The sequence below is a fragment of the Gossypium hirsutum genome, chromosome D09, assembly GCF_007990345.1.
Source record: "Gossypium hirsutum isolate 1008001.06 chromosome D09, Gossypium_hirsutum_v2.1, whole genome shotgun sequence".
NCBI lineage: Eukaryota > Viridiplantae > Streptophyta > Magnoliopsida > Malvales > Malvaceae > Gossypium > Gossypium hirsutum.
The window spans coordinates 121,412-139,236 of record NC_053445.1 but is presented as its reverse complement, the minus strand read 5'-3'; the positions used below and the strand labels follow the sequence as shown (position 1 = coordinate 139,236).

At 36.6% G+C, this 17,825-nt stretch overlaps 1 protein-coding gene, 1 long non-coding RNA gene and 1 pseudogene across 7 annotated transcripts; 2 read left to right on the top strand and 1 right to left on the bottom strand.

The window, feature by feature from the left end:
* Positions 1-2,824: 2,824 nt before the first annotated feature.
* LOC121220719 (chalcone synthase-like) lies at positions 2,825-4,205 on the top strand (annotated as a pseudogene).
* A 5,084-nt stretch (positions 4,206-9,289) lies between these two features.
* LOC121220720 (uncharacterized) lies at positions 9,290-10,925 on the top strand. The gene is made up of 2 exons (XR_005917927.1): positions 9,290-10,128; positions 10,247-10,925. It is a non-coding gene; the product is annotated as an uncharacterized lncRNA (long non-coding RNA).
* Positions 10,787-16,461, bottom strand: LOC107912382 (uncharacterized). 6 transcript variants are annotated; one of them, XM_016840529.2, is made up of 16 exons: positions 15,937-16,461; positions 15,768-15,862; positions 15,573-15,686; positions 15,227-15,331; positions 15,013-15,084; positions 14,420-14,532; positions 13,719-13,853; positions 13,340-13,411; positions 12,864-12,951; positions 12,707-12,778; positions 12,492-12,592; positions 12,120-12,237; positions 11,741-11,800; positions 11,518-11,628; positions 11,261-11,391; positions 10,787-11,104 (listed from the first exon to the last, which is right to left on the bottom strand). In XM_016840529.2, exons 1-15 carry the CDS (start codon positions 16,031-16,033, stop codon positions 11,281-11,283), a joined length of 1,464 nt encoding a protein of 487 aa, XP_016696018.1. In that variant the 5' UTR covers positions 16,034-16,461; the 3' UTR covers positions 10,787-11,104; positions 11,261-11,280. The 6 variants fall into 6 exon arrangements, with proteins under 6 accessions (XP_016696018.1, XP_016696016.1, XP_040956077.1 ...); XM_016840527.2 differs by having other exon boundaries at positions 10,787-11,100; XM_041100143.1 differs by having other exon boundaries at positions 13,340-13,408.
* Between the last annotated feature and the right edge of the window lie 1,364 nt (positions 16,462-17,825).

The window sequence follows — 17,825 nt, the reverse complement described above, 5'->3', positions numbered from 1 at the left end:
GGTCGTTAGTCGGAGAGTCACTTAGGTGGCTAATGTAATGCTTCAAATTTGGGTCAATCCGTCCCGGTCGAGTTTGGGGTGTCACAAACCATCCACAATTGGCAATCATGACTTTGAGTTGCTCCCCTGGTTCTACTGGTAGATTCAACCTATTGGTCAATTTATGGTCAAAAAATTTGTGTGTGCTTTCTGAGTCAACCAGTATAATTACTCCTTGGTGGCTAATTTGTGCTGCTAACCTCATTGTGTTATGTCCCTAAACCCCTTAAGAACATGTACGGATAAAACTAGTGTAGGTAATATGTTTTTAGATTCTACCCTCCAACTACTCAGGACAGTCCTGAAACACTTATGCAGTTTGTGTTTTAAGATCTTCTTCTGATTGTATAGAAGCTTCCATTACTAATTGACATAATTGTGATTTAAGGCATTGTGACCTGGGTGTATTTAGAGCACACCAAAAACAGGAATTTCTTCGATGTTCCTCCATGTCATGGGAGGGACTTATAGGGCTTTATATGTGTCTAGCTGGTTGAATCTTTCTCATTTCCGTAGAGGTTGCACACAATTTATTCTTTAACTAGGTAGGAAGGGTTTGGTAAGTGGTACTCTAAGAGTGAGTTTTTTGAGGATTACTATATCCTCAACTGTATGGCATCTATAGCCCTCCACCAGTGTTTGAGGTATATCGCAGTATGACTAAGTCCCCTTTATGTGCTAATAAAATGCTAAGAACGTAGCTTTCAGGTAGGCATAATTGGTTTAAGAGACTTACAAACGTGTCATGGTAATGCTCTACTGTGCTTTGTTTTGTTGAGTAACTAGTTCATGTCATAGGGTCCAAGAAGGTACTTTCCAAACCTGTCCCGCAGACCCCTTGCATAACATCCTAGGTAAGTTTATAACCCACCGGCCTGCCCATTTGAGAAAAAATGGTGTAGTTAATGCTTTACTTCCGAATGCACATAACTACCCTAACCTTAGATTGATTAGAGACTGCTCCGATGAAAATGTTATACTTGGACACCACATCAAAATCTCCCCATCAAACCTTGGACATCATTTTGTATCCTCCCACTGATTTCTGAGTTGGTCGGGTGAAGACCATTGTGTACCTCTGTCACTGGAGTATAGAAGTGGTTCCAAGCTGAGCCAGAGGTTGCTTTTAGGATACCCTTGCCCTTGTCCGTTGGACCTTGAGCGCTACTGAGAGACTCCCTAGGTATTGTTCCAAAAAGCTTGCAACTCTGACGAACTCACTTTTAGTTTAGTTTGATGAACGTATTTCCCTTTTAAACCAGTATGAATCTCTTTGCCTCTGGCTTCAAGGGTACAGACATAACCAAAAAATAGCTGGTCAAGAGACAGTTATCAGGGGCTACGGCAATCATTTTACTTATTGAGCTAGGATTGGAAACGATGTGTTTTAGCTATTCTTTACATACATCATTTCACTAATCAAAACACAGAGTTTCTGCATCAATTAAACAAACGTTAACAAAACATCTAATTAACGAAATTAACAATAAATTAAAAAGTAGACATTGTGTTGAAGCAGCATTCTGTCCCATATCACTCTGATAAACAAAGAATTTATCACCTCCAAGTTGACCCAGTTGTTCCAAAAATCTATCCAAATCTTTCATGGAGTTTTCCCCATGACTCATTCTGCCAAACCTTCTATTTGAGATCTTTTGCTTGGCCTTCATGCTTCACCTTCAGTCATCAAGCGAATTTATAAACAACCCCATTGGGTGCCCACTCTTTTATCATCAAATCTTGACCTGCGGTTCGTTGCTCGAACCTATCGTGTACTACTCCGAACCCTTCGACCTGCTGTTGAGTTGTGCCCGAATTCGCCACCAGATAATCGTGTGCCACTCTTTTCAAGTCCTTTAGCCAAGGCTTCCATTTGTCCTTTTCTCAACAGCTTTTGGCTCCCGAGGCAAACATAAACAACTGAACCATCAGGACATCGATCAAGCCAAGTCAAGACCTCGACATTTATGTCAGACACAGAACCTAAATTGCCCCGATCCGATACATCAGGGCCTACCAAACTTAGTGGTCCAACACTGAAAACACGATTGACCTACATGGTCTTCAACCATTGAAATATTCAGCTTCCAAATCATCAAATGAATTTATAAAACAACCCCAGCTCTTTGTATTGGCAACATTTCCGTCCTTGATTATCTCCAAACAAGGATGGCAAATGTTCCTGCTTGAAGACCAGGGTATCCAGGTAAATAACCAAACTCTATTTCACTCAAAGACTTCACTTTTTCAACGCTGTTCCAAATATAACCAAAGGTAGAACCCACAAGTGCACCTGAAGATTAGAAAGTCAGTCTGGGTTGCAAGGCGTTGAGTCCAATCGAGGAAGAAATCAGAGACGACGGCAACAGGAGGGAAGAAGAAAGAAAAAAGGAAAATGGTGACCTACTATTTTAGATAAAATATTTAAAAAATCCACATTATCACACCTTTAATAGTTTAACTGATTAAAAAACGAATTCGGATTAAATTAATTTTTTTTAATAATTCAATTATCAAAAACAAAAAATTTAAAATTAAACAGAAATAGAGATAGGGATGTGGCAGCACATTTACCGTGTCTTGGACAGCCAATCCCAGACCCCACGTGGCCTCAGGCTGCCCGTCCATCTAACCTACCCATTCCTAGTATAAATAAAACCCATTCCTATTCATCCAACACAAACACACGCCTTTCCTGTGTTAGTATAATAATAAACAATAATAAATAATAGCTACTTTAGAGCCCCTACCTCTAACCTTATTCGGGAGCTCCTCAGCTAAGCTAATGGCAATGGCTACCGTTGAGGAGATTAGGAAGGCCTAAAGAGCCCAGGGTCCTGCAACCGTCCTCGCCATTGGCACCGCCACTCTTCCCAACTGCGTTTTCCAGGCTGACTATCCTGACTACTACTTCCGCATCACCAACAGCGACCACATGACTGACCTCAAACACAAATTCAAGCGCATGTGTCCGTCGATATTCTCTTTATATATTCCATTTATTGTTTCCTTACATTCTGTGTTTATTACTTATTCCCTTAATCATTTACTCAACAGGCGACAAGTCAATGATCAAGAAACGTCACATGTACCTGACTGAGGAAATCTTGAAGGAAAATCCAAACATGTGCGCCTACATGGCTTCATCTCTGGACGCGCGCCAAGACATAGTGGTGGTGGAGGTGCCAAAGCTGGGAAAAGAAGCAGCAACAAAGGCCATCAAAGAATGGGGGCACCCTAAATCTAAGATCACCCACCTTGTTTTCTGCACTACTTCTGGTGTAGACATGCCGGGTGCGGACTACCAACTTACCAAGCTCCTAGGACTGAGACCTTCCGTGAAGAGGATCATGATGTATCAGCAAGGCTGCTTTGCTGGTGGAACCGTGCTTCGTCTCGCCAAAGATTTGGCTGAAAATAACAAGGACGCTCGGGTTCTGGTGGTGTGCTCCGAGATCACGGCTGTCACTTTTCGTGGACCCTCTGATACGCACTTGGATTCTCTGGTGGGTCAAGCACTTTTTGCTGATGGCGCTGGAGCTGTCATCATAGGCGCTGACCCTGATTCCAAACTGAACGCCACTATACAGTTTGTATCAGCTGCTCATACAATCTTGCCAGATTCAGATGGGGCAATTGACGGACACTTGCGTGAAGTCGGCCTCAATTTCCATTTGTTGAAAGACGTACCTGGATTGATCTCAAAGAACATAGAAAAAAGCTTGGTTGAAGCATTCTCACCAATTGGCATCTGGGACTGGAACTCCATCTTCTGGATCGCTCACCCTGGTGGCCTGCAATACTTGACCAAATCGAAGCCAAACTAGGTCTCAAAGAAGACAAACTCAGGGCTACCCGTCATGTGCTGAGCGAGTTTGGCAACATGTCAAGTGCATGTGTGTTATTTATCATGGACGAGATGAGAAAGAAATCCCTTGACCAAGGTATGCCCACCACCGGTGAAGGGTATGAGTGGGGTGTCCTTTTCGGATTCGGTCCAGGTCTCACTGTGGAAACTGTTGTGCTACACAGTATACCTACACGGGCAAACTGACCCAGACAAAAAGTGAGACGATCGTGTGGCTTGGAGAGGATGATACAATATAATTTTTCTATTTATATGTGATATTTTTTCCAATAAAATATGCTATTTGTGTTTTTAGTTATATTATTTATATTTATATTTATATTTTATTGATTATTGATTATTGATTTAAGAAATACATAAAAAAAAACTTAAATTTTTTTTTTGTAAGTTTTTGCTATTTGAACTATTAACATAGCCTAGTTTCAGTTTTTTTTTTTTTGGCTATAGAGACTTTCTTTTTGGGTCTATAATATATCGATTCTAAGAGAATTGAAAGATCTAATCAAAATTATTTCACGACTCAAGCGAAAAACTGAAGTCATTCGTGATAGAACCTCATTCCTTAAAAAGTTCTGCCGAACCCAAAAAGGATGAGGAGGAAATTCTTGAGACTTTCAGTAAAGTCGAACAGAAAATAAAAGATCAAGTTACTGAGGGAAGAGGTTAAGGATGAATTACTAGTGCAAGATGATAGCTATTATATTGAGCCTATACATATCTTTTCTCCAAATAGCTTTAAGCCTCACGAAAAATTGATAGTACTAGAATTTATTTCACGAATTCTTAGTTTTAATACTCTATTTATTTTTAACCATTTTGTATATTCTACAGGTTATGTTAAACAACCACCATCCCTTCAACCCAATCACGTACCTTTACTGTGTTGGAATTACAATTGGGTGTGAGAATGGTTGATTAAAGAACCAAAGAGGGATCAAAACTCCAAAGTTGCCTCGACTTCCAATTTGTGCCTAATGTTCGATTTTACTAAGTCAAGGCACTATTAGAATCTTTTGATTGTGAAATAACTTTTAAGAATGTCTAGCCAAAAACATTAAACAAAGGTGTTTACGGAGATGCAACTCTGTGGTTAAATTGTAACACCCCTAAACCGTATTTGTCGCTAGATTAGGGTTACGGAGTATTACCATACAAACAGAACATTTAAACATACCTTTTATACATTATTATAAACATATATAAAATAACCATTCACATACATATCGTCCCTAAATCGAGCCCTCGAGGCTTGGAAATACCTTAGAACCAATTCGGGACCAATTGAAATCGTTTGGGAAGTTTATGAAAAAGTTACAAATTTTGGAATACAGGGGTCACACGCCCATATGGCCAGGCCATGTGCCTCACACGACTGAGACAACGCCTATGTCTCCAACCGTGTAACCTTCGAACTAGGGACACACGGCGGTGTCCCAGCCCGTGTCCTTACCCGTATAATTCTCTAAGTAGGGTTACATGGTCGTGTCACACGCTCGTGTGCTAAGCCATGTAACTCTCAAAATTACCTCACACGCTCGTGTGTCAGACCGTGTAACTAACTGACTTGCATGCAAAGAGATCTTCAAGTGATACATGATAATGTCGCCAGGCCGTGTGTCACACACAGCTGAGTCGCACACCTGTGTCTCAAGCTGTATGAACATAAAATTCACCCAAAATAAGTCATTTCCAACACCACATCATGCATAAACCTTTAGGCCTTATGTGCACATAATCAAAGCATCAAAACCCTATCAAAATATACAAGTAATGACCAATTTAGGAGTCCTAAAATCAACTAACTAATATGCCATACAAGACACCTCAAATGCAAATATCAAAACTTACCTAAACATGCATATTTGGTTACATTTCCATCATCAATTATAATTCAACTTCTATCAAATCATGCCACAAACTTGACCATTAACACATCACTACAAACATACCGTTTGAGCCATACCACTCATTGTAATAGTCTGATTTTTCAGTGATGTCAGAAACAGTGGTTCAAGGCCACCAAATCCAGTGAGTAAGTTCATAAATATTATTATTTAATATTTACGAGTCAAATGCGATTTTAAAAAGGCTTTTGAATTGGTAATTTGTGTTTTATAATGATATATTAGGTCAAGTGATTTTAGAAAGTGAGGTGTCGAGACCACGTTCCTATAAACCAGCCCATAAATATTTGTATGAGTATTTACGGAGTTTTACTAAGGTAGTATTAAAGTTTCGTCAAAAAATTTTAACGTTTCGATAGTTAATTAATTAAAAAGGACTAAATTAAAAAGTGCAAAACTTGCTAATTTTAATATTTAAGTGATTAAATGGCTTGGTTAATAAATAAAGAAGGACCTAAGCAATAATTATAACAAAATTTAATGGATGAGGCGGCAAAAGAGAAAAAAAAATAGTAAAATAAGGCCATAAAAATTATTAAAAACGGGGCTTGGTATCACTTACATGCACTCCCTCAAGCTAGTCTAATTCAAGAACCCTATGAATGGCCTTATTTCCTTCAAAATTCAGTGGAAAGAAGCTTTGGAGAAGATGAGTACATTTTTTTCTTTTATTTATTTTTAGTGTAATTTACTAATTATTATATTAACCTTTGTTTTTAACTTTAAAAATCACTTAAGTTATGTCCATATATGTCTACTAACTATTCAAATCGTCTAATTACCATTTAAGTCAATTTGGTTTTTTACCATAGCCTTTTAGCCCTTTAAACAAATAGAACTCCACTTTTACACTCTTTATGATTTAATCCTTTTCACTTAATTAATCATGCAAACATTAAAATTTCTTAAAAAAAATTTTCACGACCTTACTATAGTCCCGTAGACATTAAAATAATCATAAAATAATAATTTACTCGTCAAATTTGTGGTCCCAAAATCACTATTCCAATTTTACTAAAAATGGGTTGTTACAACTCTCCCCCCTTAAAGGAATTTTCGTCCCCAATAATCTTACCGGAAAATAAGTTCGGTATTACACTTTCATAGCTTCTTCCAGTTCCCAGGTAGCCTCTTTTATTCCGTGTCGTTGCCAGAGAACTTTAACTAAAACTATGCTTTTTTATTTCTCAATTCTTTAACTTCCCGAGCTAGAATTCTGATCGGTTCTTCATTGTACGTCATATCAAGCTGAATCTCAACATCAACTGGGGATATTACGTGTGAAGGATCTTATCAATACCTTTGTAACATCGATACGTGAAATACATTATGAATATTTTCTAATTCTGACGACAAAGCCAATCTGTAAGCTACTGTCCCAATTCTTTCAATGACCTCGTACAGACTAATAAATCGCGGACTAAGCTTTCTTTTCCTACCAAAATGAAAAACTTTCTTCCAAGGTGATGCTTTCAATAATACTTGTCACTGATTTGAAATTCAATGTCATTTCTTTTCAAATCTGCATAAGATTTCTGTCAATCAGAAGCCGCTTTCAAACTGTTACGTATCACTTTTACCTTTTCTTTGATTTCTCGAATCAAATCAATACCAAATATCTTTTTCTCACTCAGCTCAGTCTAGTATAACGAAGTTCGACACTTTCGACTATACAAGGTGCCATTTTAATACTTGTCTGGTAACTGCTATTGTATGCAAATTCAACCAACGGCAAAAATCTCTCCCAATTACCTTCGAACTCTAAAACACAACATCGAATCATATCTTTGAGTATCTGGATTACTCGCTCAGACTGACCATCGGTCTGTGGATGAAACACTGTACTGAAATGCAATCAAGTACCTAGAGCTTCATGTAATTTACTCCAGAATCGAGACGTAAACCATGGATCGCTATTAGAGATATTAGAAACGGGTACACTGTGCAATCTAACAATCTCAGCAATATACAACTCTACCAATCTCTCAAGTGAAAAATCTATACGCACTGGAATGAAATACATGAATTTCGTCAAATGATCTATAATGACCCACAACGCATCTTTCTTTCTCAGAGATAGAGGCAATCCCGATACGAAATCCATCGTGACATGTTCTCATTTCCACTCTGGAACCATCACAGGTTGTTACAAACCAAAAGGTACCTGATGCTCGGCTTTAACTTACTGACAAACCAAACATTTCAATACGAACTCTGAAATCTCCTGTTTCATACCTGGCCACCAATACATCTGTTTCAAATCGCCTAACCTTTTATTACTACCAGGATGAATTGATGAGCTACTACTTTGAGCTTCCTGTAAAAACTTCTGAATGAGATTAGAATTTCTCGGAACACAAATTTTGTTTTTAAAGTACAAAAATTCATCAAAACCAACATGAAAATCTGAATCAGATGTCGACTCAATCTGTTTCCATTTAGTGGTCAAATTTTCATCACATATTTGAGCTTCACAAATCTGTTGTAAAAGCGTAGCTTTTAATTCAGCTAAAATTGAACTGTCATTAATCAACGTCAATCGCGTGTTCAATGCTCGTAAGGCAAACAAAGATTTTCTACCCAAAGCATCGGCAACGACATTAGCCTTTCCCGGATGATAATCAATGATCAAGTTGTAATCTTTCAATAACTCAAGCCATCTACGTTGTCCTAAATTCAAATCTTTCTAAGACATCAAATATTTCAAGCTCTTGTGATCTGTGAAGATATGGCATTTTTCTCCATACAAATGGTGTCACCAAATCTTCAAAGCAAATACGATAGCTACAAGCTCTAAATCGTGAGTCGGATAATTCTTTTCGTGCAGTTTCAACTGTCGAGAAGCATACGATATTACTTTGCCCTCTTGCATTAAAACACAACCCAAACCATTCAATGAAGCATCACTATAAATCACAAATTCTTTACCGGACTCTGGCTGAACTAACACAGGTGCCACAGTTAACAAAGTTTTCAACTGATTAAAACTTTGCTAACATTTCTTCGACCATTCGAACTTAACATCTTTTTGCAACAGTTTCGTCAACGACGTTGCAATCATCGAAAATCCCTTGACAAATCTTCGATAATATCCAGCTAAACTCAGAAAACTTCTTACTCAGATACATTGCTCGGAGGTTTCTAGTCCACCACATATTAGATTTTACTCGGATCAACTCTAATACCATCTGCCGACACTATATGTCCCAAAAATCTGACTTCTCAGAGCCAGAACTCACATTTGCTGAACTTAGTGAATAGTTATTTTTCGCGTAAAGTTTGCAAAACAATTCTTAAATGTTGGGCATGCTCTATCTCATCTCGTGAATATATCAGAATGTCATCAATGAATACAACAACAAATCTGTCTAAATACAGTTTGAATATTTTGTTCATCAAGTCCATAAACACAGCAAGTGCATTAGTAAAACCAAATGGCATCACAAGAAACTCATAATGTTCGTACCTGGTTCTAAACGCAATTTTTGGCACATCAGAGTCTTTAATCCGTAACTGAAAATAACCAGAACGAAGGTTGACCTTTGAGAATATCGTCGCACCTTTCAACTAATCAAACAAATCACCGATGCGTGGCAATGTACGCTTATTCTTGATCGTGACTTTGTTGAGTTGTCAGTAGTCGATACATAGTCGCATTGACCCGTCTTTTTTCTTAGCAAATAAGACAGGAGTACCCTAAGGAGAAAAACTAGGTCGGGGAAAACCCCTATTTGTCAACTCTTACAACTGTGCTTTAAACTCTTTCAATTCTGTAAGTGTCATTCTATATAGAGCTATCGATATCAAAAATATTTCCACTATTAATTCAGTAGTAAACTCAACCTCTTTGATCCACGGTAACCTTTGATATCATAATTGAGCTCAAATATAACTATATTTAAGCCCGACTGTGCCAGTCTAGTGAATAGAGTGCAAAAGCGTGATAAGGACATCACTATTATGGGCACTCGTATCAAGGAGATTTACAAAACTATGGTCAATATTAAAACTGCGGTTATTTTTGTTGGGCCAACCGAAATTGTAATAAGGTGGGCGACTTTATTTGTAGAAATTCTATTAGTAAATCTTATAACTGTACCTTTGATATGGATTATCCTGAGGATATCCATGCATTGGTTATAAGTGATTCTATAAATTGAGTTGACCTTTCCGGTCCTTTTGTCAAAAAATAAAAAAAGCCTCTTCCCATTATGCTATGAGCCAGTAACCTTCTATAGGTTTTCAGTTATTGGCTAGCACGCTTATTGATTAAGCTTTTATGCTTTTTGGGCTTTGAACGCATGCATATTAGATTTGGTACGTTTAACCAAAATATAATAGTCTATGGAATTGGGTCACATAACCTTATACCATAATTAATCTATTAGTTCGAGCATTGATTATACACCAGTTGATATTTTCAGTCACTTTGCAGTACGTCCAGGGTGTTGCCGGCAGCAATCCTGAAAACAAGAGGAAAAGGTACGAGATAGGGGAGGGCGGGTTAGCTGATGTTTTCTCAATCACCAGAAAGGTTGTAAGAACTACGCTTTTAGAAGGCAGTGCCCAATCCGTAAGATAAAGAGTAGAAAATATTAACAAATTCTGATATTTTAGTTAGATGGAATGGAGTAATAAAGCATGCATGTCATCTAATTTAATGTTTCCTTTGGTGATCTAAAAGTTAAAATATCCATCCTTGCATTTGCAGTTAAATGAATCCGACATTATAAGCATCACATTAATGCTTATAAAGTAAGAACCAACATACAAAATACAGAGTATGAATGGCAGAGCTTAATTTTAGGATTGGATGGAAGTTTTAAATCAAGAAACATAACATTAGGATAGAATATTGGCTAGCTACTTGAAGAATTATATATGATCAAAACCAACCTCCTCTGTTTCATTCTAGAGGTTAGATCGGCTGCTTCTCACGGTGTTCTTCAAACATTCTAGATTCTGGAACTCATGCTTCCAAACAAACATCTCAATGGATAATATAAACGAAGTTAGCAATTTTCATAAAGCTACAACATGCCACATACCCCAAAATATAATGTACAGCACATAGATGACAGAAAATGAAACCCTCAAATTGAGATAAGGAAATACACACACACATTAAAATCAACAATATGCACAACTGCATAGCTGCTTGCTGGACCACGTCTTCCCACCCACATCCCAGTTCCCATGTCACATGATATGAAGCAAGGATTTTAGGGTTCTGATAACCTCATTACCACGTGGCTCAGGTTCATACATGTATATCCTCCACTCACCATCCTGACTTCAAATTCAATTACTAAGTTAATATCATAATTTTAAAAAAATAACCAACCCCTTGAATTAGTCTTCTGCTAATTATAAAATTAGTATCATACTTTTTTAAGAAAAAACACACAAACATGAAATACATATGTATATATAGGTGAAAGTGTCCCACCTCACCGAGGTAGCATAGCATTAAGCTGAAATAGAACCCTGTCTTGCCTTCAGCACGAGTTCCTCAGTGGTGACACCAATAATCTCATTTGCACGTTTCAGTCCAACACAATAAAATCGTCCAATAGAATCCTGAATTCAAAAACATTTGCAAACCAATTTATCCACAAGAAATGTATTAACTAACTTGAACCCAAAAGATGAATATATTTAACAAATATGAATATAATCAAGTTTATGGAGGTGGAATATAAGGACCCGAGAAACAATTTTCAACTTCTCTAGCTTTTCAACTGCATCATCCACATCAAAGTTACAGCTCTCCCCAAATTCCTCTTTAATTAGTTCCTCGCACCTTAGATCCAAATCCTATATTGAATTATTAAAAGGTTATGCTCTACTAAAATGGACCCACATAAAAATTTGTCACATTGAAGAATATCTATAAAGCAAGGAATGATGAAAAAATAATGATGCATACCTCCATGGTGGCTTTACCTTGCTCCATTAGTATAAAGAATGAGATGATTACCTCTTTCACCTGCAGTCAAGATTGTTGTTCAGAATAAAGGAATATTGTGGAACAGAAGGAAAATAAACAAATAGTAAAGCTCATTTTAAGATAAGACTCTGTTTGGTTTCATGTCCTATATGCACAACACATCAAAGCTTTGCAACTGTGTAACCAAGCAATTAAGGCTTGGAATAGTGAAGGCTATACAGCTTCTCTTGCTTTCAATATGAATCAAAATAAAAAAATAGATGCTACAGTTTCTTGCTTTTGGCAGGAAAATGTACTAAAATTTCGGATACAAGACAGATAAAGAGAGAAAGGAAAAAAAAAACGGAATGCAACCTACTTCCTGTTGAATCACATCATCACACAAGTGAAGTAAAGTTCCCCTTCCACTATCGAGTTGTTTGTCATACATGGACTGTGTTATTAAATTCTGATATGTAGCCATGTTTGCTTCAAACCTAAAATGTAATATGAAAATAATAACACAAATCAATCAAACAATGTGAAACATGTAAAGCAACAGAGACACCAAGTAATTAAGTATAAGTGCCTAGACAGCCAACCAGAGGCACATGGGAGAACATAGTATAAATAAGAGGACATCCCTTTACCAGCTTATATTTCTGAATGGATCCATCAACATTGAGTCCCACGACATATAGCAAAGAGCATAAGACATATTACATTTAATCAAAGATGGAGGAAAGCATACGTGAAATATGTCTTAGCGCAGTAACCAATCACAGTTGACAAAATGGCAAAGATGACCCAAAGATCAGCTGTAGGCATTTGAAGAGAACTAAACACAGTAACCTGTGAATAAAGGCACAATAATAGTGCATTCAATCAATATGAATACCAGGCAGAAATGAAACAACAGTGGAAAGACAAGAACAGGTAACAGAGAAACATCATTGCTCAACGGACCAGCCCCACAACAGCAGAGGCAAGGAACTTGACCCAGTCCATGGGAGTTAATCCTGGATTTTTCTTTTCAGGCTGTTATGAAAGAAAAAAAATAATATCATACACATTGATCACCTGTCATATAAAAGCTTCGAGCAAGGAGATAAGAGACACTCACAAGCACTATTTCCAGATCTGCCATTGGAATATTTTTGAAATGTTTTACGTATATTCCTCGATCCGTATTTGGTTTGGGGCTTGCTCTCCTGGAAGTTCACCTCACATCTTAGATTTCTTTGAATTGCTCTTCATGATTTTTATTTAACTAATTTAGAAAGACACTAAATCCAAGAGTAGTTTAGCCTTTTTTCCTAAAGAAAATATGATTCTCTATCCATGGAAATTTCTGTCTTGATGCCCTTTCTCCTTTCTTTTCCTTTACTAATAAGATAATTCTCTCAAGACCAAGAGAATAAGAAGATGAGGTGCTTTCAGAATACTGTTCCAACAATCAATATGTTCAACCTTGAAATAAAGTAGACCAATAAACTGGCTTTCTAATATATCCATATCAATTATTGAAGAAAGACATTATTGACAATTTCTAATTTATCTCAACTGGAAACTTGTATGGTAAGATGCAACATGCAGTACCTGTAGACAACAATAATCCTATCAAAAGTAGGCTCTTGGATTGTAGTCTTGCTCACCAATTTCTTGATGCTGCTTAATACAGAACAAGCAAGTAATTGACTAATGACACCACCAGAGTTTAGGAAAGACATGCTGCTAATGATAAAATCATATAACTATTTAAGAGGAAAGATATGCAAATATTAGTACTGAAATTAAAACATAAAGCTAAAAAAAGTAGCTGCATGAAAATTGTAAATTATCAAGACTAGTTGTTCAAATTTAATGATGATGGCATGGAAAGCATCCTACAAGTGGCTTAGAAAGCACTTAGATGGTATATATGTTCATGAATAAGTACTGCCCTCGAAAATAACAGCATCAGGTGGTACTTCACAACCTTAGGTCCATATTTTCAAGACGGATCCGTTCAACATACAAATCTTCACTGTCTGCTTCAGGGTTAATTTCATCATCCTTCTTTGGCTCTTTCTTATGTCGTTCTCTTAATCTTCTGTTCAAAAGTTTTTCCAATCTGCAAGGATCATATCTCTGGAAAGCATTAAAAGGAAGAAAAACAAAATGTATGAAGCAATCAACTCTACAAGAAAGAGAAGAAAGATATTAGTGGTGGATCTTGGGACTAAGTTTTGGAGGGCCTAATTAAATTTTTTAAATATTTTGTGAGAATAATGAGAATTTTCAAAAATTTTAGGAGTACTTAATTAAAAATTTCAAGGAAGTAACGAAAATGTCCAAAATTTTCGTTCTTTTTTTTTTTGGGGGGGGGGGGTTGGGTGTCTTGGCCATTACCATCCACCCCTGGCATCTCATGGCGAACTCTATATTCTTTGCAGTAAATTAACAATTTAGGACCCTTAATAAGTGAAGACCTCAGAATGGTCAAACATTACCTCAACCTACCAGTCATACTAGTTCCAAGATATTTTGAGTTATAGAAAATTTTGTTAAATTACATTCCATAGGCTTAACCATAGTCAGTTTTCCAATTACCTCTAAGCAACTGTATCTAAAGGTGCTTTAGCCAAAAATATACCAAAACAACTCATAAAAGGTAATAATTTTCCTAAAGATGCTCACCGTGTCAGCCTTAAAAGAAATGCCCAAAGACGTGCAATGATCATATCCACCTTCTCCATGAAAAAATAATCCGCTGTACGATCAATTCCTATCCCACGTCTGAAGATAATGTACTAAAAGACAAAATGATTTATGCTTAGCTTAGGAGAGAGAGATATCAACTAATACATCTGAATCGAATATGTATAAGCAAGCATATCCAAAACTTCATTGATGATATGGTATTGAAATGACTCTGCACTTGTAATGTATTTTATGGATATATTATATCTTTAGAGCAATAATATGGCATGTGCATAATCATTGAGAAAATCATCTTATATAGGTCTCAAGCATAATATTATGCCATTAACCAAAACAAGTCTCTGGACTCCGATCCGTCTGATGTACAAACACATAGCAAAAACCACACGGAAAATACAGAAAAATACAAACTAGTGAAAACTAACTGCTCAATAAAGAGAATAAGTTCAAAAATCAAAATCCTTCTGGTTTTGTCATATGACAAACTAAAGCGAAACTTCGTCTTACTAGTGATTGTCCGAAACAACACAAACAATGATGCACCTTCTATGCTAAATTGTAATCACAACCTTATCAGCAAAATCAGGAAGGTTTGGTTGGGGGTGCTCTGAAAAATATCTCTTCAGAAGTGTCTTGTCAATCTGCATTCAATGAAAACAAACTGTGTAAGATAAAAAAAAAAGAATAATATTATTAACACAGAATAAAACCAACTGGTATATTCATATAAAGATTCAATAACTGGAGATGATAATATACAAAACAGACGAAGTTGCAGATGACCTTAGATTCATCAACTATTATGGGAAGGTTAAGAAGATATTGCCCTGCAAGTGCGACATCAATCTCCTCATCTGTAGCAATCTTAAAATTACTCTTCTCCATCACCTGTACACCAAAGGGAAATTCAACTACCATCGTGATGCTAAATTAGCAGCCAAAATTAGTAGCATATATGGTGTTGTTGGAATCAATTTTAGTTATGTTAATGGAAACATCAGAGACACACTTATCATAAATGAAATTCAAGTCATCATATCAATAACACTTGCTTGCACATAATACATGGTTGTTATTATACATAGAGAACATTGTTTCTTTTTTACCCGTTAGAAGCAGAGCAGAATACCTGAAATAAATATGTCAAGAAATTCTGTTCAAGTACATCTACTTCTTCAGAAGATAAATTTTGCTGCTGCAATTTCTGAGCCCCATGTACAGGGTCGAAGAGGGAGTATAATTGCTGTGGACATAAATCCAACTAAAATTAGGGGGAAAGGGAAGGAATAGGAACAAAATGCTTCAAGGATTATGTTTGTAATACCATTAAATCCTCAAATTGGAGAAGATACCAAGCTCGTATCGTGTACTCAACTCTCTTGCAGAACTTTAGAAACTCGGCCCGATCAGAACCATGTTCTGTAACGTGTGAATGAAATTAGTTAAAAGGATAGTAAGAGAAACACAAAAAGAGGAAGTGGAGAAATGGATACCAATTAGGTTGGCCAAAGTCATGATTAGCTTGGGCTTGAGGATGGGGATGACGGATTCACGCTCTAATCGAATAACGTCCTTGTTTTTGGTGTCCATGGAAGAGAAGTGGGTGTGGATTCAAAGGCGATGAAGAAGGAAGAAAGAAACGCAGGTTTCATTGCTTTATGGGATTCATGGCGTGGGATGAAAGGCAAGGTAAATCGTAACTCCCAAGACTCTACAGCCATCTATTTTAACTTCAATTGCAATTTACAAAGCATTTAATCCAATTTTACATGGTAACTGAGTTTACAGCATTAATATCTCCCGGCCTCTGCATTTTGGTTTTGTCAGCAACGCCTTGTCCGGGGCGGACGGAATAATAATTAATAATTACTTAAGCCAACCATCAAAATGCAATCGGAGGCTGCTATATCAACACTATCGCCATGTTTGGAGGAGTGCTGCCTTAATTTTTTTTATATTTAATATAAAATTTATTTGGTTAATCCGCAAATTTGCTTTACCATTATATTCTAACTTTTGTTTCATTAAATTTTACCATTTTTTCATTGTTATATACTTCCTCTCCTTGAAACAAGAATATCTCTACTTCCCAAAACAGCTTTTCCAAAATTTGCAGCAGCACATATGAAGTGGGTTACTTTCTGATTGCACGGGTTTCTATTTTCAAGACCAGCTTAGGGAAAAACTGGTCAGGTGAGTATAGGCTAAGCAACATTAATGAAAAATAGTTTGCAAATTAATCAATAATAATATCTCGATTTCGGGTCTAGAAGTTTTGACCTCGCAAGTGAGGGTCGCCACTATTTTGACGAATTAGGATTTGTCAAAGGGATATCATCAAGGAGTTCGACAGTGTTTTGGCGAACTGGTGTACGTCAAATATGTGGTAAAGGGGTTTACCAGATTCATTGGAAGTTGTGTTCGCCAGTTAAGTTGCGAACTAGAGGTTCGCCAATCAAAGTCGAGTCAGACTCAAATTAGGAAATAAAGATACTATGTATCTAGGATACTTTTCGTGCATGTAACTTTCTTCTAAACTGACTAGTCTTCCTAAGTCAAGTAGGGTATCCTAGGATCACTAAGACACTTAGTGCCTATAAATACAGTCATTCTTCCATGAAATTTCTCCCATTGATATTCTCTCATTAATCCTCTATCTTGTTAGGGTTGATTGTCCAGAAAGCTAGGTTCGCTTGCATGTGTTAATTTCGTAAGTTTTGTTTGTTTAAGTAATTTGTGTGTTTATGTATGTTGCGAACCAGTCGGATCATCTACCAGCAAGGATAAAGGTAAAGTAAAACTCGTTTAAATTTTTAGCTTTATCAGTGAGTGGTTAAGTCCTGCCATAAGTGTGCTAACTATCATGTTTTTCAGTATGAATGCTTAGGGTTCGTAACTTGTGTGTGAACTGCTATGTTTTCTAAGAACTTTGATTTTAAACTAAAGTTTTAAGAGTAAGCTTTTCATAAAACTCTGTTTTTAAAATTCTGTGTCACACCCCATATTTTTATTTATTATTTCGTCAATTTATTAAACAAGCTAGTTAGTAGTAAAGTGGTTAAGTGCATAATTAAATTCTTAGTAATCTTAGGTTCAATTTCCATTATCCACATTTTTTATTTAAATTTTTAGCATGTAATAAGGGATGGTCAACTCCTTGCCGTCCACCCTATAGTTACCTTGTGGGGAAGATTCTTTCCCCTTTTATTGAGTCAACTTTCTCCCAATACCTCCCCTTTTCACTCCATGATTTACTTTTTGTGTCTATATTTCCCCTATTGTTATTTTCTGTCCCTTTACCTTACCATGGCTGACCAATGTACTTAGACACCCAAAAACACTCATTTTTATTTTTATTCACTTTCTCTCATCTTTTTTCTCT

Bases quoted from the DNA above. Each gene is read 5' to 3' on its own strand.
- LOC107912382 (XM_016840529.2), bottom strand. From the start codon at position 16,033: ATGGACACCAAAAACAAGGACGTTATTCGATTAGAGCGTGAATCCGTC. The intron at 12,593-12,706 runs GTCCGTTGAGCA...CTTTATTCACAG, and splicing joins CCTCTGCTGTTGTGGGGCTG to GTTACTGTGTTTAGTTCTCT. The intron at 11,392-11,517 runs GTCCTTATATTC...TTTTGAATTCAG, and splicing joins AGTTGAAAATTGTTTCTCGG to GATTCTATTGGACGATTTTA.